Source organism: Medicago truncatula, chromosome 5 (genome assembly GCF_003473485.1).
Source record: "Medicago truncatula cultivar Jemalong A17 chromosome 5, MtrunA17r5.0-ANR, whole genome shotgun sequence".
Taxonomy (NCBI): Eukaryota; Viridiplantae; Streptophyta; class Magnoliopsida; order Fabales; family Fabaceae; genus Medicago; species Medicago truncatula.
Window position 1 is genome coordinate 7,172,376 of NC_053046.1, and position 25,527 is coordinate 7,197,902.

Sequence of the window (25,527 nt, forward strand, 5' to 3'; positions counted from 1 at the left end):
TAAAACTTAGTTTTGAATTTTTGTTTGTTTGTTGCCGACATGGAAGAGGAAGGAAAAATGTTTAACTTATGATAACATGCATAGTGTGATAGAACATTGTTTGATGAAACAAAACGAGCGTGAGTTAACTCATGCTGAGTGAATTAACTCATGTTGAGTTTTAGTGTGGTTTTTTTTGCGTGTCTTAATACAGCGTGTGTTAACTCACGTTACCATTTACACCGGTGTGAGTTAATATGCGTAGGGATATTTTAATCATTTATTTTGAGAATGAGCGAATCCATTTGAGTAAAGAGTAGAATTCATAGTCCACTATACTCCCTCCGTTTTTTAATATAAGCAAATTTTGATTTTTAGGTTCATTCAATCAATTATGTACGTGGTCTAATCAAAATTTGCTTATATTAAAAAACGGATGGAGTACGCAAATCAACGTAGCTAAAAATTTCCATTCCCAACGTTTCTCCAAATATCGTGTATTTTCGCGCGCATTCGAACACACCCACCAAGTGTTTGATTATTTGCCTCACTCAACAAAGAACAAAACACTTCCTCATTCATGATCCTTTACCACCATCATTCTAAACTCTGATAAATCCCAATGAATTTGATTCCCATTTTTCGTGAATTCAACAAACCAGCATTTCAATTTCGCATTCAAATTCGTTTCTATACACGTCGTCGTGACCCTTTTCCCACAAAAATCACTCACTACCTTAACCGTGCTAAGCTCATCGATTCAATTCGGCTTTCACTACGTTCCAATAACCCTAATTCCACACTCTCCACTCTCATAAACCACCGTTTATTCGACTCATTCGTCCTCACTCACGCTCTTCGTTCTGCCCCTTGTGCAGACTCTGCACTTTCCCTTATTCATACCATTGAGAACACAAAAAGTTCCAATTTTTCACATACCCAAAATACCCTTCATGCTCTTGCTACTGTTCTCGCAAAATCTGGTAAATTGGTTGAGCTCAAATCGCTTATTGATGATATCGAAAGTAAACGGTTTGGTAATGTTAAGATTAGTTTTATGAATTTAATGCAGTGGTATGCTGCAGCTAAGGATATTGATTCTGTTGTTAGGGTTTGGGATCAGTATAGAGTTGAAAGTAGAATAGTGTGTACTGAATCTTATAACATTGTTATGACTCTTTATGTAGAAATGGGTAAGGATTCTGAGGCTGTTGGAATTTTTTGTAAGATGGTTGATGACGGGTCGGTTCCGAATTGTAGAAGTTATAGTATAATAATTGAGCACCTTGTGAAATGTAGGAAGTTTTTGGAAGCTATTGAGGTTTTTAATTTGTTGCCTTTGATGAGGATTAAACGTACTTTGAAACAGTATTCGGTTCTAATTGAAGGTTTGGTTGGTAGTAAAATGTTTGATGAAGTTGGAGTTTTAGTTAATGAGATGCAAGTTGATGGAATATTACCTAGTCGAACAGTGAGTTTGTTATTGCAGCAGGTGAAGGATGAAGGATTTCTTAAGGATGTGGATGAATTGTTTGAAGGGATTTGCCCGGATGAAAGAATCAAGAGTGTAAGTTTTTCTATTGATAGCAGTGATGAGGATGAGAATGAGTACAAGGGTGAAAATGAGAATGAAGTTTCACAATGTGATCATGTAGATGGGATCCGCTTAAAACCTTGGCTGGATCCGCGGTCTTTGGCTAGTGCCTTACAGAATTGGAGTCCTGATGAGGTATCAGCACTAGAGGGTGCAAATTTTGTGTGGACAACTAGGTTGGTATGCAAGATACTTAGAAGTTTCAGGTCACCGGATACTGCGTGGAATTTCTTCTGCTGGGTTGCTGATCGACCTGGATTTACTCATAATATATACACAGTACAAAGAATCATGACCCTTCTAGCGCGACATGGACGTACTGAATTGGTTGATAGACTCATCTTGAAGATCAGAATAGAGGGAATGAGACTACCATTCAGTACCATAAGGTTAATCATTGACTTTTACGGGATTTCAAAAAATGCTGATGCTGCTCTGAAGGTTTTCAACGATGATCAAATACTTTGTGGGTCTATATCGAAAGTTAACTTGATGCTTCTGTATTCCTCTCTTTTAAGAACATTAACCAAGTGTGGAAGGAATTCCAATACCCTGGACATGCTTGATGAGATGATTTTAAATGGCATTTGCCCAGATATCCAAACATTTTCAGGTCTAATGCAGTATTTTTCACAACTTGGAGACATTAAAACCGTGCAGAAACTCTTTTCAATGGTCAGACAGAGCGGTTTCGAGCCAGACGCGTATCTGTATAAGGTCCTGATAGAAGGTTATTGTAAGTCAACAAGAGCTGCACTGGCTTGGAGACTATTTGAAGATATGAAGAATTCCGGTTCCATGCCTGATTCTGCCACCAAAGAGTTGCTAGTGAAAAGCCTCTGGAAAGAAGGGAGACGGAGAGAGGCCGCAGCTGTTGAAGAGAGCTGCGAGGAAGTAAATGTGGTCCTTCCACTTGGATTACCTGGTCATGTATGGACTGTCAGCTCTGCAGATCTCACAAGAGTTTATAACATTTATTCAAATAGTTTTGTTTCAAAAGGTGCCTAGAGTCAACCATTGGGCTATATGATAGAGGTGTACTTCTCCATGCATGAAATCTAAGCACAAAATATAACAAGCGAAAAACAATAACCAAGTTCCTTAAACTGTGATTTATTTTGGGAGGGGTTGCAAAAAAGTTTAAAGTTGCAGTAATTTTTCGAGTTTTGAGAATGTATTATTGGCAGGACATGAGTTGATGCTCAGGAATTAGCTCGTGGTCTGATGGATATCGATCCTTCGTTGTATTCACTTGGTCAAGTGCAAGAAATCATCTTTACACAATCATATAATGAATGGACCTTTGGTTGATGTGTTGAGAGCTACATTCAGTCCTCTGCTGACTTCTGCAACTTGAGGGGAATCTAATGATTGTCTTATTGCAATTAACAATTCCTTTTAATTTTTTGACAGAAAGAGTTGGTTACAAAATCTCATCTAACATATTGTTGAGTTCCTCTTTTTTTTTTTTTTTTTTTTTTTTGTATAAAAGGGTACATCTGTTCGCAGCTCTGAAGATTAATCCCTCGAATAGGGTTGGATAACATGAACGACAAATTTGTTTCTTAAGAGTTTTAACACTGTCATATTCTTATGGCAGAATTCGAACTCGAACCCACTGGTTAAGCTAGAAGTAAGAAGTGACCCATGCCATCTCATTCAATCGTTCTTGGCTTGTTTTCGGTTTAGATGAATATGAAGTACAAAAAGCTACGCTCAAGCAAAGGAGAGCAGGTAAGAAGGGCATCTTATTTTTTTAATATATTAGATGTCAAGCTTACGTGGCGATGTAAACACTGTTTCTATCCGAATTAGCTATGTACTAGAAATAGGGAACAAATAATATAAATGGTGAGTTTGTCAAGGTGTTTTAATATATTGAAACCAATGTAACTGGAAGTGTCAACATTGAAAGCTGTTCATTGCCTGTATTATATTATAATTGCATATATATAATGGCATTAGCCTTTGTTAAACGTTAAACCATATCTTTTGCTAGTTTGCCCCTTAAAAATTTGGTAAAGGCATCAAGTTAGATGGTCTTTAGGTACCAGCCAGCTAGTTGACATCGTGTATGGACACCAAATTGGGTTATAATACCATATTATTCTTACCATCTTTATTATATTCTGCGCATGATTTCATACTTGTTTGGGATTTGCCAACAGTGTCTAAGATTTGAAAAAGAAAAATAGTAGAACTAATGACAGAGACATCAGCATATATTTTTAATATCAAACCAAAAGATATTTGATGTCCAAAGAAGAGATAAATATAAAGTTAGAAGTATGACAATAAGTCTTGGTTGTTATTTGCCATAAGAAACTCTCTTTTCTCTTCCCCTCATAATTTGCATTTCCTCACAACAATGTCTGCCTTCTTTCTTCCTTCTAGTTCTCATGCTCTTTTTCTTGTCCTCATGTTGTTTTTTCTCACTAACATCTCAGCTCAACCACTATATATAAGTGAAACAAACTTTACATGCCCTGTGGATTCTCCTCCTTCATGTGAAACCTATGTAGCATACAGAGCTCAGTCTCCAAATTTTTTGAGCCTATCTAACATATCTGATATTTTTAATTTGAGTCCTTTACGCATTGCAAAAGCCAGTAACATAGAAGCCGAGGATAAGAAGCTGATTCCAGATCAACTGTTACTAGTACCTGTAACTTGTGGTTGCACTAAAAATCACTCTTTCGCGAATATCACCTACTCAATCAAGCAAGGTGACAACTTCTTCATACTTTCAATCACTTCATACCAGAATCTCACCAATTATCTTGAATTTAAAAATTTCAACCCCAATCTAAGTCCAACTCTATTGCCACTAGACACCAAAGTTTCAGTCCCTTTATTCTGCAAGTGCCCTTCAAAGAATCAATTGAACAAAGGAATAAAGTATCTTATTACTTATGTGTGGCAGGATAATGACAATGTTACCCTTGTTAGTTCAAAGTTTGGTGCATCACAAGTTGAAATGTTAGCTGAAAACAATCATAACTTCACTGCTTCAACCAACCGTTCAGTTTTGATCCCTGTGACAAGTTTACCAAAACTTGATCAACCATCTTCAAATGGAAGAAAAAGCAGCAGTCAAAATCTGGCTCTTATAATTGGTATCAGCCTAGGAAGTGCTTTTTTCATTTTAGTTTTAACACTATCACTTGTGTACGTATATTGTCTCAAAATGAAGAGATTGAATAGAAGTACTTCATCGTCCGAGACTGCAGATAAGTTACTTTCAGGTGTTTCAGGTTATGTAAGCAAGCCAACAATGTATGAAATTGATGCAATCATGGAAGGTACAACGAATCTGAGTGACAATTGTAAGATTGGTGAATCAGTTTACAAGGCTAATATAGATGGTAGAGTTTTAGCAGTGAAAAAAATCAAAAAAGATGCTTCAGAGGAGCTGAAAATTCTGCAGAAGGTAAACCATGGAAATCTTGTGAAACTAATGGGTGTGTCTTCTGACAATGATGGAAACTGTTTTCTGGTCTATGAGTATGCTGAAAATGGATCACTTGAAGAGTGGTTGTTCTCGGAATCTTCGAAAACTTCAAACTCGGTGGTTTCGCTTACATGGTCTCAGAGAATAACCATTGCCATGGATGTTGCAATCGGTCTGCAATACATGCATGAACATACTTATCCACGAATAATCCACAGAGACATCACAACAAGTAATATCCTTCTTGGCTCAAATTTTAAGGCCAAGATAGCGAATTTCGGGATGGCTAGAACTTCAACCAACTCAATGATGCCGAAAATTGATGTTTTCGCTTTTGGGGTGGTTCTAATAGAGTTGTTAACTGGCAAGAAAGCTATGACAACTAAAGAAAATGGTGAGGTTGTTATTCTGTGGAAGGATTTTTGGAAGATTTTTGATCTTGAAGGGAATAGAGAAGAGAGGTTAAGAAAATGGATGGATCCTAAGTTAGAGAGTTTTTATCCTATAGATAATGCTCTAAGTTTGGCTTCTTTGGCAGTAAATTGCACTGCTGATAAATCATTGTCTAGACCAACCATTGCAGAAATTGTTCTTTGTCTTTCTCTTCTCAACCAACCATCATCTGAACCAATGTTAGAAAGATCCTTGACATCTGGTTTAGATGCTGAAGCTACTCATGTTGTTACTTCTGTAATAGCTCGTTAATCAAGTGAAGGTAATAGTGATTCAGTTTGTCATATTCAAGATGGTACTACTTTGCTTACATCTTTATGTGTGGAGTTAATTTTATGGTTAGTTTATTTAGGGAAGTGTTCTAAATTTCATTTTTTCATCTGTTATTCTTTAATGCATGAGTTTCGGTAAAGTGAATTGTAAGCTGCTATTGAACTCAAAATAAATTTGCTTATTGTACATGTTAGTGGTGATGCGAGTTTTCAGATTTTGAATCATGAACCTCCTACATGATGAAATCCTTTGCCAGTGAGTGGATGCATGAGTTAATGTTTCCTATCTCTCATACTGACTTTGTCGATAATTAATATCCATCGCGGAATCTGACTGACCACCTTTAGTGGGTCTCCCCTCTCAACCACATTTTTTTCATCTACAAGACTCAAATATGAGACCTTACTTAAAAGATCCGAGTTCAATTCCACTCGAACCAATGTGATTTGGTCCTCATTATATAATGACACTACCTCTACTATGGTCATCTTAATTGTTACTTTTTTCGGTAGAATTAATTGGTATTTTTTACGTTTATCATTTTGATCATTAAAATACAACTATTCCACCCATACTCTATTGTGGCCATCATCTTTATTTCTTGTTACAACACAAGATCTAAATGCGTGTGACATTGAAGCATAATGGAAGATTAGCATTTTGCAAGATGGCATTATTTTAAAAGAGATACATTTGACACACCCATAAATGTTGATGCAAGTCAATTATAGCTTTATTTTCTCCATCCTTTTTTGGGATGGATGGGGATATTCATGTAACGCTAAAGGCATTTAAATAAGCATACTATTATAAAAGTCGTCTTTGATGTTTCAATAATTGATGAAGGTACCTACCTCTTCGTAAAAAATACCAAGTACCGTCGATGGTTGAGTTGACATACCACGTCTATACATACATGTAGAGAATCTTTCATGAGCATCAAAAGTTCATTGACCTTCTGCTAAAAGCCAAAGGGATTGAATTTTGAAACTTGGAAGTGATGAATCAATATGATAAAGAAATTTGCTGTGCCATTCATCATTGATCATAATGATATTAGCTCTAACTCACAATTATCTAAATTTATTAATTATTATTCACTTACTCTCATCATCTGGAAATTTAATTAAACACCTAATGTATATAATCTTTACAATACAAAATAATTAAAGGAATTTGTTTGTTTAGAAAATAATGATTTGGTCAAGTGTTTGTTTAAATTTTAAGCACAATATTAATAAATCAAAATGAACACATTAGTTATTCAAAAAAATATGTATTCATTATGTTAACTTCAATATATATAAACACTTACACCAATCTACATAATTATGAACTTTATATATATGTATATGTATTATGATATATACTTTTTTTTTTTTATAATATACATAGTTATAAAAAGATTAATAATTATTGATCATTATTATGCTTTTTTAATCTTAACAAAAAAAATTAATTGACAATTATGTTATACCAAATAGGCAAATAATTTATGCAGGGGCCGGGGTTCGAACCCCAGACACCCCACTTCTCCACAATTAATTGTGTGAGCTCCAGCCACTCGGTTACTAGACCAAAACAAAAAGGCAAATAATTATCAATATATAAACTATTTATGATATGTTGAATTTTTTAAAAGATATCAAATCCGAATCATGGATGTATGATGGACAAGAAAATTGAAAATAATAGATAAACGTATCACAATAAACACGTACATTTCAACTATGTTGGTGTTCTAGCAAACAATAATCATTTGAAATATACCATTAAATATATTGAAAAAATAGAAAAATTAAATAAAGAGGTAGGACATAAGAAATGACAAATCTAAATTAAATGAAATGGGAGGGAAATTGCCCCTGCAAAATAAATAAATTGTGTTACTTTGACATATTCGTCAAAAATTTATTTTGCATCCGCAAATGGATGTTGCCCTCAATGACTTCTAAAAATGTCACTTAAATTAACTTTTTGGAGATATTTTAGTATCAACTACTAGACGAGAGATGAGACTAATAAATAGAAAATTACACTTCTCCCAACAAACAACAAAAAACACGCACTTCTATACAAACCGACCAAAATATCTCCATGTGAGTTAACTCATGCATGTGGTAAACAGAACGTGAATTAAGTCGCGTTGTCTACCTACGTGAGTTAATTCACGCATGTTATAACACAGCGTGAGTTAACTTATGTAGGTTATAACCTCAGCGTGAGTTAACTCATGTCGATTATAACTCTAACTCATGTAAGTTATATTTCAACTTATCGAGCGTGAGTTAACTCACACGAAATGGTATTTTGATCAGTTTGTGTGAGAGTAGACGTTTTTTGTTGTGAGAATGACAATTTTTGAATAAATATATACCTTTACATTAAAATGAAAGGCCCAAATTAAAAGCTCCATTTAAGTTTCATGTGCTACTCTTTTCTTTCAACGCACCTCCATACTTTCCTCCCCACCCATTCATTCTCCTTCATATTCTCTCTCTTTCCTAACTTTTCCTGCTCCCTAATTCTCCCTAGCTAGTACTTCCTCCCAACAATTTGGTATACATTTACCATTAATTCCATATTCGTCTTCATGATAAACGAGTAATTGAAATATTTGTTTATTTGATTCTTTATTTTTTAAACTACTCGCTTCATGTGCATGACAAATTTTATATGCAGGTACAAATTTATGTTTTTTTCTTTTTCATCCCTAATATTAGCAAGTTACCAACCCTTAAGAGTGTTTGTTTTGGAGATTACAATCTTATTCCTGCAAAATCTATGATAGGAATAAAATATTAGAGTTAAGAGATTGAAACTCTGAAATATGAAAAATAGACTGAATTTCTTTTTGTTGAAAAATAGATTATATTTGATATATTTTGAATTTCACTTGGTCAAAAAGAATAACCAAATTCAATAGTAGATGGTTTAAAATAGACGATCAAGAGTTGCTAACCACGTAGCCTTCAGAACTCCTCTCGATGAATCCTAATCTCAAACAAACCCTTAATCTCGTAAAAATATTAATATGTTAGAGACTATATTTTATGAGAATTTCTTTTTGGTCAGCTCAATATCTCTTAGACCTCCTAAAATTCCGTTTTTACCCTAATATATATATGTTCTGTAGATAGTCCTGGAGAGTTAGACAGTTATCTCCCTTATGACTACTTTATATGACAACAGAACGAGTAAACTGTCAATTACATTATTTTGACGTTTCAAAGTTTTTAAACCACCCCATTTGCTCTTCGACCCTACTTTTCATAGAATACTTGTTGTTAAGCTATGGACCTATGTATTTGGTTTAAGTAATTTGTGACAAATATTTATACTTTTTTCAACTTATTTGTTTACATAGTTTGTTCGTTTAAATCCCTTTTTTTTCTTCTGATTGTTGAAGTGTATATGTTAATTTAAACAAAATACAAATGGTTGTCATAACCAAACAAATTACATAGTTTAAATCAAGAATTGGATGAAAAATAGGTTTAGAGAGCAAATGAAGTGGTTTGAAAGTTTTGAAACATCAAATAATATAACTGAGTTTTGTTCCATGTGTTGTCATATAAACTAGTCATCCGGGAGATAACTTCTCAACCATTAGCGAGGTAACTCTCAAACCCTCAAAAATGTATCTATCGAATGTATATACTAAAGATAATAGCGGTATTTTGAAAAGTATTAGAGATATTCAGGGGGGTAAAAAGAAATTCTCATTTTTTATGCCCAATTATGAAACAATTTTGAGATACGTCCATGGACATAACTAAGCCAAAATCCCAAAAAGAAACATAACTGATAGGCACTAAAATTTAATAAAGTTTAGGGTTAAATATGTTCTTGATCCTTCTAAATATATAAAATTTTGTTTTAGTTCCGTTAAAAAAATTCTTCAACTTTTAGTCCCTCAAAAAATTTCTATTTTCACTTTTGGTCCTTTTTTTTAAAGTAAACTCACATATAAAATTCATATTTTTGAATAAAATTTTGCAGAAAAGTTCACAATATTATTAGAATATATCACCCTTCAATCCAACGTAGTTATTTGCAAATACATTTTTGATGTACCGTTCAAAATGGTGATACATTTTTTATGTTTTTCACGGAAGAACCCAGATTTAATTTTTGAACGGTACAATTTTTTTTTACTGAACTTTGGATTAATCACCTTCCTTGAAAAATCATCGAGGATTAACAGAACAAAAAGAAATACACTTCCTAACTGGAAAAAAGTAATAAAGAAAAACTGATTTTTGTGCAAAAAATATCTAAAGTGTAGTTCGAAATATGGAGGTGGGGAAACTTGGACCCTCAGTATACAAACAGAAATTAACCGACATCTAAATAGTCAAAAGAAGACAAGATTGAAACATGATTGTTTGCTTAAATGGCCCATGTTATTGGGACCAGAGAGGAGCTTATGGACAAATGGCAAATGAGGATTTTTTTGAATAAATAAAAGTAAGAGATGAAATTATGGTGTCGTATTTATTTTCCATTTCTTAGAGACTATTTCCTTTGATGTTAGCCAACAATAACAAACCCTAAAAGAATTACTATCCCATTGCACTTGAAGACAACTAAAATTCTTATTCATTCATATTTCACAGCATCATACATCAAATATATATACCAATCTATAAAAGCCTACTAGCTTAACAAACACATTACAAGCACGAACACTTCTCAAATTAGGCGTGTCCCCTTATCGGACACGTGTTGTGTTGACATCGACACGATGCTGACACATATAATTATGCCAAATTATGTGATTTTCTCAAATTATTAACGGTGTCGATGTGTCAGTGTCCGTGTCTGTATCCATGCTTCATAGATTAGTACTAACATATGACATATTGACAAACAAAACAAGAACTTAACAAACACATAATACCATTGACTGATCTAAGTATCCTTTTTCAACTTCTTCAACATCAAGAGGCCCTGCTTAACCCTTAGTTTCTAGGAACATTCACTTACATTTCCCAACTCAATGAAGAATTCAATGTTCTTGACAAAACTGGTACAATCTCATCCATAGCAGGTCTATTTCCTGGATCCTTGTTTAAACAATTCTGAATAATTTCAATCACAAACATAGCAAGTTCAAATGGATAATTTCCTTGCAATGAAGGATCCATAAACTCCTTCAACTTCTCATCACCACTTTTCTCACCAAGTATTCCACTCAAAACATCCAACAAATTCTCATTATCTTTTGATATCATAAAACCAACCTCTTTTCCTGTAATAATTTCCAACATCAAAATACCAAATGCATACACATCAAGCTTTGTAGAAACAAGACCATTTTCCAAATACTCAGGAGCCATGTAACCTCTTGTCCCAACAATATGTCTTGTAGCAACAAATTCTTCATCATTTTCAACTTCTTCCACACACCTTACATGCCTTAAATTTGCAACCTTTGCTTTAAAATCACTATCAAGAAGTATGTTACTACACTTTAGATCCTTATGAATATGTGGAGGAGAAGTGAAACTATGAAGATATTCAACTCCTATTGCCACATCTAATGCAATCTTTATTCTCCGAATCCAACTCAGAATATTTCCATCATCCATTTTTTTGTTAGAAAATAACCAATCACTTAATGCTCCATTAGCAGCATACTCATAAACAAGGTACCAATGTCCTTGATTGAAGCTAACACCGGAAAGACGAATAACATTGGAATGGTTAACTTTGTTTAGAATTTGTATCTCTTTTGAAACATCTCCTTCTGTCTTCTTAATCGCAGCCAAATCGCCTTTAATAAGGCCGCGATAAACAGTTCCTTTAACCCGACAACTTGGACTAAAATTATCAGTTGCAACCTTAATTTCCTCAAAATCATACACTTTGAAAGATTGAGCTATACCACATATAATCTCAGACAATTTTTCATCTTCTTTCTTCATTGGTTTCTCTTTTTCCTCAAAAATAGTACTTTCAGAAACACTCACCAAAAAATCATTTTTCTTTTTACCCTTTTTGAAGGAAATGAAAGCATATAAAAATAATATTAAAGCTACAATTACAACTCCTCCAAGTACTCCAACAACAACATAAACCCAAGTTTTTTTCGATTTTTTGTCGGTCGAAGAAGAAGAAGATAAAGGTGGGGATGATGAAGGAGAATGATGTGTTTGAATTTGAGAACTTGAGGGCTTATCAAAAAGAGGAACAAGAAGTGTTGTAAAGGGATAAATTGTAGATTGTGTTAAAGAAAGTGTATTAGCTTCAAGAGTGGTTCTAAAGTTAACACCAAATTTATCACTAATGAATGAAACAGAATCACCCCAATCAACCAAATAACTCAAAAGATACTTTATGTTTTTCTGAGTTTGATTCTTTGTAGGACAAGCACATCTAAGAGGAACAAGTAGTTTTCTACCAGGATATACATCACCAGGATTATGATTTTCATGCATCAAAGCTTGACATGTTGAAAGTCCTTCAAAAGTGTTGTTAGCAACTATAAAATAAGTGTCTGTGTTTTGAAAAACATAGGATGTATTTGCTTGATAATAGTTACCAGAACAAGAACAATTGACAGGAACAATTACCATTTTGTTTGTTTCGAATGTTTCGTTTAAAGAAACGGAGTTTATTTCGGCGAGTTGAGATGGATTTGAGCCTAGTAATGATGATATTGTTGAAACTGAGGAGTAAATTGGTTGAGTTCTGAAGGTGAGGTATGCTTGGCATGTTTGAGTTTTGCCGTTACATGTGTAACCTCGGATTGATTTTGAATCGCCTTTTCGTGGACATGCATTTGTTGCTAAACCAATATAAGGTTGTTGTCCTAGGATGATGGAGATGTTGCTGACGAAGAAGAAGAAGAAGAGATTGAAAATGAAAAAAGGGATGAAGGGAAAGAGATGCATTGTTATTGCTTGCAGAGAATGGGGTGTAATAATGCAATATATAAATCGAGTCTTTTGTTACATACTAGGAGCATAAAGCCAATTATTTTATGATATGACTCTTTTCTATCTATCTATGTAGCACCGACACTTCGCATCGCAATTGTGTCTCATGTCTGACACTAACATGACACTGATACATATGATGTGGTTACATTCTATTATTTATTTTATCTTTTCAAATTATTATCAATATGTCAATGTTTTGTTCAATGTTTACTATCGATATGTCAGTGTCGTGTCTGTGTATGTATTTATGTTTTGTATCACTTAATTATTTATTATATGAGACTATGATATGAGTGATTCATGGAGTGTGTTTTATTTTTATTTCATTTTTCTAATGGATTGATTCGTAGGTTAGAATTTTGGATATAAAAGACAATTTCTAAGAAGAAACATGTAGTGTGATGATTTGCTTATTCAAGTTGAATTGTGTGTTAAAATATTTGCAAAATAATGGTAGGCTTGGAAGTGTTCTTTCTTGACTAAATAGCATCACAAATAATATTTTTGTTTCTTACGAAAGCATTCCAAATAATAATATATATAAATCAATGCTTGGATGACACTCATTTGAGTGACTTCTACCAAAAAAATATACTCGTTTACTTGACTATCTGCCTTATCACTTTAGGGTCGAATTTTTTAAATTAAAAAAGTAAAGACAATGTGAATCAGCAACGTTATTTTTTTATCCATTTATCAATCCAAACCATACCCTTAATTACTGAGCATTGATTTTTTGGGTTGAATATAAGTATAGTGTGCCAAGAATTGTTCAACTTAGCCCATCTAAATTAACATTTGGAAGAATCGAATCTGAAATCTTATCAAATTTGAGACCACAATGAAGAGCACATTCGCAGGTCTCAAGCCAATACCATGTTATGTCAAATTATTTCTCATTTTCTCTCCACCATGAACCTAAAGACTAAGTACCTGTTTGGTTGCACGGTGAGTGCACCAAAACTCACGTTTACGGCAATGAAAAGCTATTTCATAATAAATTTTTTGTTTGGCTTTTAAAAAGGCAAATTGATTATGGAGCCCAAACGTGAGTTGGTTTGAAGCTCGGATTTAAAGCTTATGCGTTGAACCAACTCAATTCTACTCTTTTGCTAAACAATGATTTGATATAATATCCCTGTTTGTCCGTTATGCCCTAGTTTCTTATATGTAAATCATGCTCTTGATTTTCTTTTCCTTCTTACGCAAGCATTTTTTGTCCCTGGTATTATAGCTAACTATTTTTTATATGCAATCATTTTTCTATATTTTTTTTACTCGTTCAATCATGCTATGTATTTTATTTTAACTGGCAAAAAAAATTATGTATTTTATTTTACAAGTTCGTATAATCTATACAGAATTTTAATTGATAACATAACATAAATTTAAATAATAATTTGCTAAAAAAAATAAATTTAAATAATTTTATAATTTTTGTTTTGAACAAGAATAAATGATATTTATAAAATAATTATTTAATATAAAATATCAATGTAGTTTTAAATACAATTAAAACCCATTTTGGTAATTATACTTTCAAAAGCAATTTTGATTCAAACTACCCAAACAACATAAATTGATAAGAATCAATTTTAGGTTATTGTATCCAAACATAAATCAATTACATTCAACTCACTTTTAGTCAAAATTAATTCTCTCAAACTCAATTCTATCAAACTCAATTATCATCATCGCCGAACCAAACACACACTTAACATTCAAAAGCAATCATGTTTGTTGACAAATGGACTTAAAAAAGATTCGGAAAAAAGCACAATAATTCAAACCATTTCCTTTGGTAGAAACTAACACAACAATATTTGACTTAGTATTGGCACCCCATAAAATTAGCAAGTTTCCGCGTTTCTTTAATTATTGTCGTGCGAAGCAAGCCATAACTAAAATAGAGCAACTATATATCATGTGTCATGTGTCAATGTGTCATGCTCAACTCATTCATGTTGTCGTGTTCTAGGAAACTTCTTTCAACCTTCCTTCTTACTATTTAATATACATGCAAAATTCTATGTCATTGGAGAGTAATAAATACTATGAAGAGTGATTTTTTTTTTTTTTTTTTATAGACGAAATGACAAAACTATTATAAACTCACACACATAAGTGGAGGTACAAGGATTTGAATCCCGGTCATGGCATCTGGCCTAACAATTTCGACATTTTGCCAGTTGAGCTAGAACTTCTGGATTGAAGAGTGATTAAATTACGTGAAAGAGTTGCACTAACGTTACACTCATTCATGGGTCTTTTATTTAGGTAAGTTGTTAGTGCATTTACCATTAATATAAATGCAAAGTAGAATATATTGAATTGAGAATGATGAGAGTAGCATTAATTAGAGTTATAACTAGAAAAAAATAATTAATATTGTATTGTTTTCATTTTTCATAGTGACAAAGTATTATCACCTAAGATGAGTTTTTTCTAGATTACCCTCTCTTGTTTAGAGGGTATTTACCCCTTCATGATATCAACCAATCAAAATGTAATATACATTGACAACATTAAATGTCATAAATGAGTCAATTTTTTCTATAAAAAAAAAAATCAATTTTAATCATAAGGTAACTTTTAATACTTTTAATTTTTATTAAATTATAGATATAATTACATTAGAGGTCTTTTATCTTATTTATTTGTAACACTTTGGTTATTTATCTTTATTTTTTTCCGTTTAGGTCTTTTATCTCTCATAAAAGCACATATACATCCTTTTTCTCATTTTTTATTAAAAAAATACATAATGTTATTTTTTTAAAATATATTTTTATTAAAAATGAAAAAATCCAGAATTATGATGAAGATGATGATCATCTTCATTGAATAAAAAAAAAATCTACACAAATATATCTCCAAATATCATGAATTAATAATGTTATGTTCACCTCAAATCTTCTTTTAAACACAAAAATCAAAACACTATGGAGAAAGAGATTTGGTTTCATCACAAAAAAAAAAAAAAAGATTTAGTTATATAAATTGTCACACCTATATTATTATTATTATTATTATTATTATTATTATTATTATTTTCTAAAACTTAATATTCAAACCCGGCATAAAAATAACTCCAAAATTAAGAGCAGCTTTGCACATCAATTTTGTTGTTTCCAGAACAATCTTAACTTTTGTAAAGCCTAACCCTTCCGCCGATGACTAAGCCTCCACCATCCGCCTTGCAACATTTGTGAAATTAAGGTTTTGAATTTTGTGTTTAAAAGAAGATTTGAGGTGAATATAACATTAATTCACGATATTTGGAGATATATTTTAGTAGAATTTTTATTTGTTTAAAGAAGATGATGAAGATTCAAAGGAAGAATATGAAGATGATGAACATCTTCATCATATTTCTGAATTTTTTCATTTTTAATAAAAATATATTTTTTGAAAATAAAATTATTTATTTTTTAATAAAAAAAAGGAGAGAAAAAAATGTATATGTAAATGACCTAAACGGAAAAAAATAAAGATAAAGGATCAAAGTGTTACAAATAAATAAGATAAAGGACCCCCAATGTAATCTTGACTTAATTATATTTAGGTGTTCAATCTTAATTAATTTACACTACATGACTGGCTTAGAACAATTAAAATTTCACATCAAATTTATTTCATCTGAATAAAGAAGAAGAAATTTGAATAAAAGAGATGTTTTTATTCTCACGTTCTGGGTTTTAGAATGGAATAAATTTTATGAATGTAAGTGATGAATTTAAGGACATCCAGATGAAAAAAATTTGATGTAAAATTTTATTTGTTATAAGTCTTGTAGTGTAAATTAATTAAGATTGAACACCTTAATATAATTAAATAAAAATTAAAAGTATTAAAAGTTACTTTATGATTAAGATTAATTCTCCTTAAAAAAAATTAAGATTAACTCTTTTTTGGTCAAAAAGAAAATTAACTTTTATATTTAGAAAAAAATCTACTCATTTATTTGACATTTAATATTACCTATGTATGTTACATTTTGATTGGTTGATATCATGAGAGGGTAATTACCCTCTAAACAAGAGAGCGTAACGTAGACCTCACCACTAAGATGTCTTATGTACCCGAACTTATAATTGGTAGATTGCAACGGTAAACCATTAATTTTGATTATACTAATATTTAAATCTAAAATTTTGGTCCGGTGGTAAAATGATGGGCAACCTGAAAGTTGGGTTTGAGCCCCGTAATTGTTTTTGGAGGGAGGTAAATGTAAATACATTTACATATATACACTCTGAGTTTGAAAGCATTTTCTGCCTTGAATGGAGGTATCATCCGTTCGCCCTAAAATTGTCTAAAAAAAATAAAAAATGTTCTGCATATAGAGGTTCTACTGCATTGAAATGCGTCTGATGATCTTGTTAATGATCTTACAGATTTAACATCAGCAGCTTTAATATCTTGTTCTTTGCTATAATATGGAAATCCATAACATTAAATAGAGTTCATGAAGAAAATAAAACATAGCATCAACATACCTTGCGAAATGTAATAGATGCCTTTCTTGAAGACCTTCTCGTGACTATTCCATTCACGTTTTCCATCGGGAAAATATATTGTCAAACCACACCTTAATCTAGTCCATAAAATGAAAAGAGCACACCTTGATGCACTTATAGCAAAGATGATCAACTTTCTAATAAAAATAACAATAGAATACACTAGTATTACCTTTCAATAAAAATGTCATAAATTAGGACAACAAAGATCCTTAACACTCAGAAGAACAAATGAAAAGAGATACAAATTAGTGGGAGAAAATGTTGTAGCAAACATCTGAATTTGAGTAATTTTATATAATAAAGTCTACAAAATACCATTTTTTGGATTAAAACCACCCGTTTTGAATTCATGATGTGCTCAATGTGAAAATCAGCATAAGGAAATACTAGTTCTCTTATAACCAACAAAAAAGCACACATTGAAACTTCATTTTTTAAATAGATAACTTTCACACAAGGATCCTTCGTAAAATGATATGTTTTGCAAATATTATATCGAGATTTTGAGAAAAGATTGTAAAATGAAGGATTTTCTCATGCACTCTCATAATTTTTCTTATAACTCTAAGATATAGTTAGCATAAGTTTTGTTGGCTATGCTGCTCAAGATACATGACAAAACATTGTTGGCTATGCTCCTCAAGGTACATAACTAAACAAACTCGTGAAACATTTAGTTGTTTTTTACTCAAGATTTTGGATTGTCGTTATATATGTATTTTGCTCAAGATTGTTAAGGAATTAGAGATTCTTGTAATATTGGTTGGGTTCTAGGAAACAACATCGGAAGCAATATGACATTCTGACGTCTTCTACGTCTGTCCAAGTATAAGTCCCTTAAATAGTTGTGGATCAACATGACATTTTAGAGTCAATTGCATGTGGGAGGATAAGTCCATGGTAAATTAGTATAGAGAAATCCGACATATTAAGGGTCGAGAGTCTTCGACCCACGGGTTAACCATCGTTTATACAATTCATATGTCATATTTAGACAATCCTTAATCTAACAAAGAGGTAGGGGGTTCGAAGAATTTTAATCATAGTTAAACATATGAATCAAACTTATTTACTTTTCACTGCAAATCACCAATCTATAAAATCCCCCTTGAAACGATTTGGTGCACTTGTCTAATATATCATCAATTAATATTTCAATTATATCACTAACTATTTATCTTTTTTTCTTCTTCCTATTCTCTAATTCATTTTTCTCATACCATTAATGAAGGATATTTTTGCATATTATAATTTTTGTCCCATACAAATTTATGTGAAATGGTCAAAATGATTTATAATTTAAGACGGATGGAGTATCATTTATTGTTCTCATTTCTCACAATAACATAGTATTCTCACTTGACATCAGGGGCGATTGCTAGTAGTAGCTGGGAGAAGTTATTATGCATAAGTCAGTTCCTTATGCACACTGCATAAACACTTCACAAAACCATTAGACAATTATTTTGGTTTCTCATAGAAGACTATCAAAATCATTAAACCATAATTATGGTTTCAGTAATAATTTCAGTGTATAACATCTTAATCATTATTTAAAACCATGTAACAATAATAATTTCATTAAAAACCATTACACAATTATCTTGGTTTCACATACAAGACTATCAAAACCATTAAACCATACTTATGGTTTCAGTAATCCACACCCTGAAGTTTGTTTCAATTCAGCAACAACCCTTTTTGCAAATCAAGTGTATCGTAAGACGACGATGGAAAATGAAAATTGATGTGGTGTGTTGTTGTTGTTGAGTGTTCCAATCATCAATGAATCAAAGTAGAAGGAAGAAACAAAGAAAAGAAAAAAGGGCAATTGAGTTACACAACTCGTATCATATCTGAATCACTCTTCCCTCTCTTCTTCGATTGTGACATCTGATTACGATCCACGATTCCGGTGACTAGATTCATCGAATCCTTCTCTCGCAATTCGATCTGATTCAACTTTCCGGCGAACACATGCAATCATCGACCATGATTCCTTTCTCTACAGGATTGCGAGTGTTTGGGGTAATAAATTGAGGTAATCAAAATTCGGTATCATGCCGGAGAAGATGAAGAAACAGAATTGTGGTTTCGCTTGGGGGTGTATGACAAAATGAGTTGGGTGTACGAAGCAATTATGTTAGGCTACCTGTTAATGGGCTGAGATTTATGCAGGGTGCATAAGGATGTCTTATGCATGATAACCGCACCTGTAGTAGCATGGGGTAGCTTTGGCTACCCCAAATTTTTTTTTAATAAGTATGTATGTTTTATACTTCGCCACCCCAATAATATATATTTAGCTACTCAAAATAAATTTATTTGTCAAAAAAGGTAGAAACCTGAAAGTCAAAAGAATATCACGTAAATATTAATTTATTTTGTCTTATTTTGACACTTCTGGTCTCTTCAATAACTATAATGAGAGTTTTGTTAGTAGGAATTTCTTGCAAATGACACTACTAGATAAATTTGACTCTTTGAAGCACAATTGAACTCAACATTTTTAAATAAATATTGTTATTTTTTTGTTTTTATGTTGTGTTGTTTTAATTTACATTTATTTTTTTTGAAGGATAATTTACATTTATATAAGTAAACTTATCGTGCTTTTTTTTTTTCCTTTTCTCATACACATATATTTTGCCGCGGCTTGAGGTACCTTTTTTACCCTAACTTATATTTTGTACATCACATTAGTAACGTATTACTTTTGATTATACCAATATACATACCCGTGTATTTAAATTAAGAGAGTCATAATGGAAATTAATGTACAATGTATTTTCTCTACAACAAGGTGAAATCTTTTTGCTTTTTAGGTTAAATGACATACTTGTGATGAACACATTCATTCATGATCAATATTCTATATGATTTTTAATTCAACAGATGGAGGTTTTACTACATTGAAATGCGCCTGATGATCTTGTTAAAGATCTTATAGATTTAACATCAACAACTTGAAATATTTGTTCTTTGCTATAGTTTGGTTTTGGCACACGACTTCCTTTTGTAACTGCGAAGGCGGCTCCGTTTTCAAAAGTATCTTTTACCGAATGAAATTCCCATTTATCTTCATTTGTATGACCAATTTTTCTCCATGTTACCTAAACACATTATATAATTAGAAAAGGAAAGTTTCGAAAAAGTGTGTTAATTTGTTTTAAAGTGAAACAAATATATTTTATATACATAAACTTATATTCGTTAGTCATTAATTAGTTTAAATTAATGGATTTGCTAAATAAGCTTACCTCTTTACTCCCAACTTTCGGCGCTATGAAGAGATTAGATTCACTTTTGAGGCTAGGCCCCATGCTCCCGCCGATGGCATATTGCATCCATCCTAAGTAAAGATTGTTGGCTACATGTGCATATCCGTGACGAATCCTGAAATATTATTTTACCGATAATTTTTTTTTAATGTTGTCTAAGAAATTCACATTTGTATATTGTATGAATTCAATTTTTCTTGTAAAAAAACTTCATAAATAGTAATCAATTACCTTGGCATTCGTTGGTTGCAGTTAGGTCCAAAATGATTGTACACAACAGTAACTTTCATGTTTATGTCCCTCACATACCCATCATCATGCCCAAGAAGCATAACTTTATCTTGTTCTCTAAACCAATTATTTGAAACAGTCACATTAGTAGAACCTCGTGTGACATCAAGAAGACCATCTTCGCAATCATAAAGTGTATTATGATCAATCCAAATTTTTGAAGCGGTGACTAATCTAATTGCATCTCCATCTACTTGGCCCAAATGAATTACCTTCCCATTTGGCCCCATCACCATCCCTGGGGTTTGAGCTTTGCAGTGATGAATTCGAATGCTATGAATGATTATGTTGGTGGCCTACACAAAGAAAATACACAATTGTTACAAATTTGAGAAATAGAATTCATACTACGTATAGCAACAATTAGAAAATTAACTTTAGAGAGGAAAAATATAAAATTCCTCTCTAAATACATCTCTAAATTTAGAGAGGTTTTTTTTTCCCTAGTATTTTTATCTCTTAAAGCTCAATTAATTATATTTGGTGATTACCTTGGATATCATTAAGCACGCGTTATCAGCAATGTGCACATTGACTCCGCGACCATCAATGGTTGTGAAACTGCTGATGAGAAGGGGCTTTATGAGTTTAATGTTCATGTCTTTTTTAAATGTGATCCACACTTTACCTTGAATTACAGAAGCTCCATATCTCAACGTACCAGGTTGAGGTTTTATAGGATCATCATTTGGGTCAATAACTTTATAATGGTTGAGACCCTTACCAATGTTTTTTGTCATCTTTCCAGCATAGCCTACAGAGCAAGTTGCTAGTTGTTGTCTATGTTTTCTCCATTCAGGATTTGGTCTCCAACATCGATCAATCATGTTCATTTTTAATCCCATTAACTTGGATTGTTTTGCAAAACTAAATTTTGAAGTGAAAAATATGGTAATCACAATGGCCAAAACAAAATGCCATCTGAGGAAATTGGGACCCTTAGATACCATGATATAGTATAAATATTCTTGACAAACTTCAAATGATTGAAAGAAAAAAGAGAGAGATGAGAAATAGAAATGTTTTTTTTGTTTATATTGGAGAAGTAGAAGCATAAGGAATTGATTATATATCTTCTTGTCGGTTAAATTTGTTTTAGAGGCTATAGATAAATGAGTGTCATGTGCTAAACAAAAGTTATGTATAGAAATAATAGGAAAATCCAGCAACTCTTACCTCATGTTGTGAAAGTTACCTGAATTTAGGTAGTAATTATAAGCGAAATTAGTTATTCTAACATACAACAATAATATTTTCAAGTACACCAAATAAAACAAACAACGATGTTTTCATTGGATGACATTCAATATAAAAATTAAATAATGTTTTATAACCAATTTATTGTCATCAAAACTAATTTAATTTAATTAAAGGGAAAATAAAGAAACATCACTATATTAAAAAAGGATAAAATACCATTTACTTTAACCCCAATATACAACTTTATATTGTCACCAAAAATATTTTAATTTTAATTTTATAAAATAATATAAATTATGAACTATATTTTAATTTAATTTTATATGATTTTAATCCAATCACTGAAATCAATTTATTTAAAATAAACTCAATCGTGACCTAGTCATCTTTTCATTGAAATTCTAAACAAATTATTTTACTTTTTGCTATTACTTTACAATTGTTAAAACCAACTATTTGCCATGTGCAACCCCCTTTTAAATACATCCTAAATAATAACGACTTTGCCGAGCAGAAATTGAAACGGTCGTTGTGAAGACGAATCTTATAAGTTTCATTAAGCATTTTTAGTACACTTGTTAAATGTCTATTAGTCCTCTTTGCATTATTCCAATTATATCAATTGATTTAGATGTTCAATAAAATCCATTTTTCCTCAACAAATAAAAATAAGGCTTAAACGCATTATTCACCCCTTAAGTTTGCAAAAGTAGCGATTTTGACTCCCTTTTTAAAAAATTGGCAAAATTGACCCCATGTTTAGGGAAATATATTCTTTTGACCCTCTAACATAAGGGAAATATGTTTTATGACCAATTATTTTTACAAAAAGTTGCGATTATGACCCTTTTTTGGGACATGTGGCGTCTTTTAAACAATTTTGTGACGTAAGAGACTAAAATTGCTATTTTTTATTAGGGGTTAAAATCGCAACTTTTTAAAAGTTAAGATGTCAATAATGCAGTTAGCCTAAAAACAACTAAGTCGTTATTTGATTTTGATAATTTGTTTTTATCTCGTATTTGGTTCACTCCAATATATATATATATATATATATATATATATATATATATATATATATATATATATATATATATATATATATATATAGGGGCATATCACATGAGAATAGATATCTTATGTGGAAATGATAAGAATAAATTACAGCCATCAGATTTAAAGCAAGGGCTGAGATTAAAACACAGCTTGATGAATCATGTGCCAATTATGCGATATGCCCTATATATATATATATATTCAACTAACATTTGAGGTGAATAAGTGGGGTGTCCAAGATTCGAATCAGATCCTCTGCATATTACGATGCATTAATGTCCCTGAGCTATGATTATGGGGACCAATGATAGCATTGGTAGAGCACGTTCTTCGAATGATGATGATAATGGAGGGAAAATTTGTTTTCTCTCTTTGATTGGTTTCAACATCATCGCTAAATAAGACTATGATCGATAAAAAAAAAATATCTCGCGTGGTATCTAATTCCACCGTTCGAGTTTCATTCTACTAATCAACAATCAATGTAAAATTCAACTAATCATTGTATTGGAAATAATTCAGTTGTGATTGATGTAGCGTTTATAACAAGTGATGACATATGTGATCCTAGCCCTACTGTGTATGAATTTTCAATTTAACCAGTCGATGTGAATCGCATAACCAATCCATGGAAGAATCACATAGCTATAGATAAAGTGTCAAGGAGCTTGCAAGATGTGCAAACACTAACACACATGCATGGTGGTGTCTTAAAAGGACTTCTCAAGTATCAAATCAATGTGATAAAAATAAAATTGAGGCTTAAAAAGGTACAAAGGTAAATTAAATGTAATATGGTTATTGGTGCATCAATCATCAAAGCAAAATATTTAAAACAAGTCTTAAAAGAATACTTATGACATAAATTTGAATCAATTACCTACATAATGCTTTAAGGTGATATTGTGGTTTACATTTAAATTTCGGAACCTAAGTGTGTTTTCTATGTTAAAGTGTTAAACTTAAAGAGCTAAACTAAATTACATTTTATAAAAATATAGAGGTGATTAAAACTGTGTTGAGACTAACATTAGTTATTATGTTATCAATATTTTTCAATGTTTTCATAATACGTTCAATTTTGTACTATGTGTATATAATAATATTCTTTATGGAAATAATCTTGAAAGTTTAATTTTCTAAACATAACTAACTATTTTTATTTTGGTTTAAATGCAATTTTGATTCCCTATTTTCGAATTTGTTAATTTTTGATACTCCATTTCTAAAACCAAGTTTTTGATCCCCTGATTATAAAGTCAACAGAAATTTATGGTCTCCCTCCTCGTTAGATGACGTGGCCTACATGACATTACCTAGATGATCCATCATTTGACACATCAATTTTGCAATCGAGCTCTCTACTCCAAGTTTTTGTACCGTTTTTTTAGGCATTCCTCTTCAAAAACTATGTGGGCGCAACACCAATCTCCCGAACATCAAATGTGTACATTTTGAGTTAATCAATTTGGAGAATTCTTCCGAGACTTCATTGCTTCTACTCAACTAGCTGGTCTAGCTTCCTAATATCGAATATTTGAGCGTCGGTTCAACTTTAGACCATGCTTGTTTTGAGTTTTTTTTTATTGTATTTATAAATTTTGTCAAAAGTATGGAGACTTTTATTGAACCGATGGTATATTTGGACCTAGGCACATCCATACCTGATGAAATAGTGGACTTTCTGCTTTGGAAATCACCCTCAACAGAGGTTGACATCATAGATTGATCAAGGTTAGATGTGCATTCAACTTTTTTTACTGAGATTGCATGAAAATGTGTACACATGTTCACAAGTGCGCGTCTTGATACACAAGTAAGACTTGTTTTACTGAGATAAACATTAGCATCGTTATTCACATTTCAGACCAATTTGAATTATCAGTTAGCTCATAGCATTGTTAAAGTGGTTGTAAAATTAATATGCGCCAATACTGTGAAAATAAGATTGTTTGCTTCATCTTCTAATTGGTAATTAAAAGCTCTTGATTAGAGTGTTTTTCTGCTCATGGAAGAAATTTGACTATACTATCATAGCAATAGCTTGACTATAACAACTAGGGTGAGTATACTTCATAATTTGACTATACTATCATTCTTAATTTGTTTCATGTATTCTACTTTTTGTTTTCGTCCTGGATTGAGTGATTTGGCGCAATTTTGATGTTATTATTGTTGTTGTAAGAGTTTAAACTTTTGTTCTAAGAAAAACTTCGGTTTTTGAACTAATGTCTAGAGCTCTTTAAAAAAATGGATGAAATTAGAAAAAGATGATTTAGCTTCGCAAAAGTTGGTCCAATGGTCATGAGGATAGAAGAATCATGGAAGGAATGAGTTTGGTCAATGACCTAAGTAAAGATTTTCAGATTCCACGATCTCAACTCTTCTTTTATTTTCAAACTTAACACAAAATCAAACACCTCTTAACAATTCTGAGAAGATGGTAAAAAAAAGAGTGTGCGTATAGCTTAATTAAGAA

The 25,527-nt window shown here is 31.8% G+C and overlaps 4 protein-coding genes across 4 annotated transcripts; 2 read left to right on the plus strand and 2 right to left on the minus strand.

The window, feature by feature from the left end:
• The first annotated feature begins 431 nt into the window (after positions 1-431).
• Positions 432-3,549, plus strand: LOC11409942 (pentatricopeptide repeat-containing protein At5g66631). Its single transcript, XM_003611840.4, has one exon. The coding sequence runs from the start codon at positions 602-604 to the stop codon at positions 2,579-2,581; it is 1,980 nt and encodes a 659-aa protein (XP_003611888.1). The 5' UTR covers positions 432-601; the 3' UTR covers positions 2,582-3,549.
• Positions 3,550-3,866: 317 nt separating this feature from the next.
• LOC11410973 (serine/threonine receptor-like kinase NFP) lies at positions 3,867-5,941 on the plus strand. The gene has a single exon (NM_001424890.1). It carries the CDS (start codon positions 3,942-3,944, stop codon positions 5,727-5,729), a length of 1,788 nt encoding a protein of 595 aa, NP_001411819.1. The 5' UTR covers positions 3,867-3,941; the 3' UTR covers positions 5,730-5,941.
• Positions 5,942-10,323: 4,382 nt separating this feature from the next.
• Positions 10,324-12,684, minus strand: LOC11409451 (lysM domain receptor-like kinase 4). The gene has a single exon (XM_003611842.4). It carries the CDS (start codon positions 12,647-12,649, stop codon positions 10,736-10,738), a length of 1,914 nt encoding a protein of 637 aa, XP_003611890.1. The 5' UTR covers positions 12,650-12,684; the 3' UTR covers positions 10,324-10,735.
• A 7,424-nt stretch (positions 12,685-20,108) lies between these two features.
• On the minus strand, positions 20,109-21,622 carry LOC11413513 (probable pectate lyase 16). The gene is made up of 4 exons (XM_003611843.3): positions 21,284-21,622; positions 20,733-21,088; positions 20,481-20,616; positions 20,109-20,333 (listed from the first exon to the last, which is right to left on the minus strand). The coding sequence occupies exons 1-4, from the start codon at positions 21,617-21,619 to the stop codon at positions 20,109-20,111; spliced, it is 1,053 nt and encodes a 350-aa protein (XP_003611891.2). The 5' UTR covers positions 21,620-21,622.
• Positions 21,623-25,527: the final 3,905 nt, after the last annotated feature.

Coding starts and splice junctions, on each gene's coding strand:
- LOC11409942 (XM_003611840.4), top strand. CDS start 602: ATGAATTTGATTCCCATTTTTCGTGAATTCAACAAACCAGCATTTCAA.
- LOC11413513 (XM_003611843.3), bottom strand. CDS start 21,619: ATGATTGATCGATGTTGGAGACCAAATCCTGAATGGAGAAAACATAGA. Junction 20,617..20,732: donor TGCAACCAACGAATGCCAAG/GTAATTGATTAC, acceptor ATAATATTTCAG/GATTCGTCACGGATATGCAC. Junction 20,334..20,480: donor CGAAAGTTGGGAGTAAAGAG/GTAAGCTTATTT, acceptor TAATGTGTTTAG/GTAACATGGAGAAAAATTGG.
- LOC11409451 (XM_003611842.4), bottom strand. CDS start 12,649: ATGCATCTCTTTCCCTTCATCCCTTTTTTCATTTTCAATCTCTTCTTC.
- LOC11410973 (NM_001424890.1), top strand. CDS start 3,942: ATGTCTGCCTTCTTTCTTCCTTCTAGTTCTCATGCTCTTTTTCTTGTC.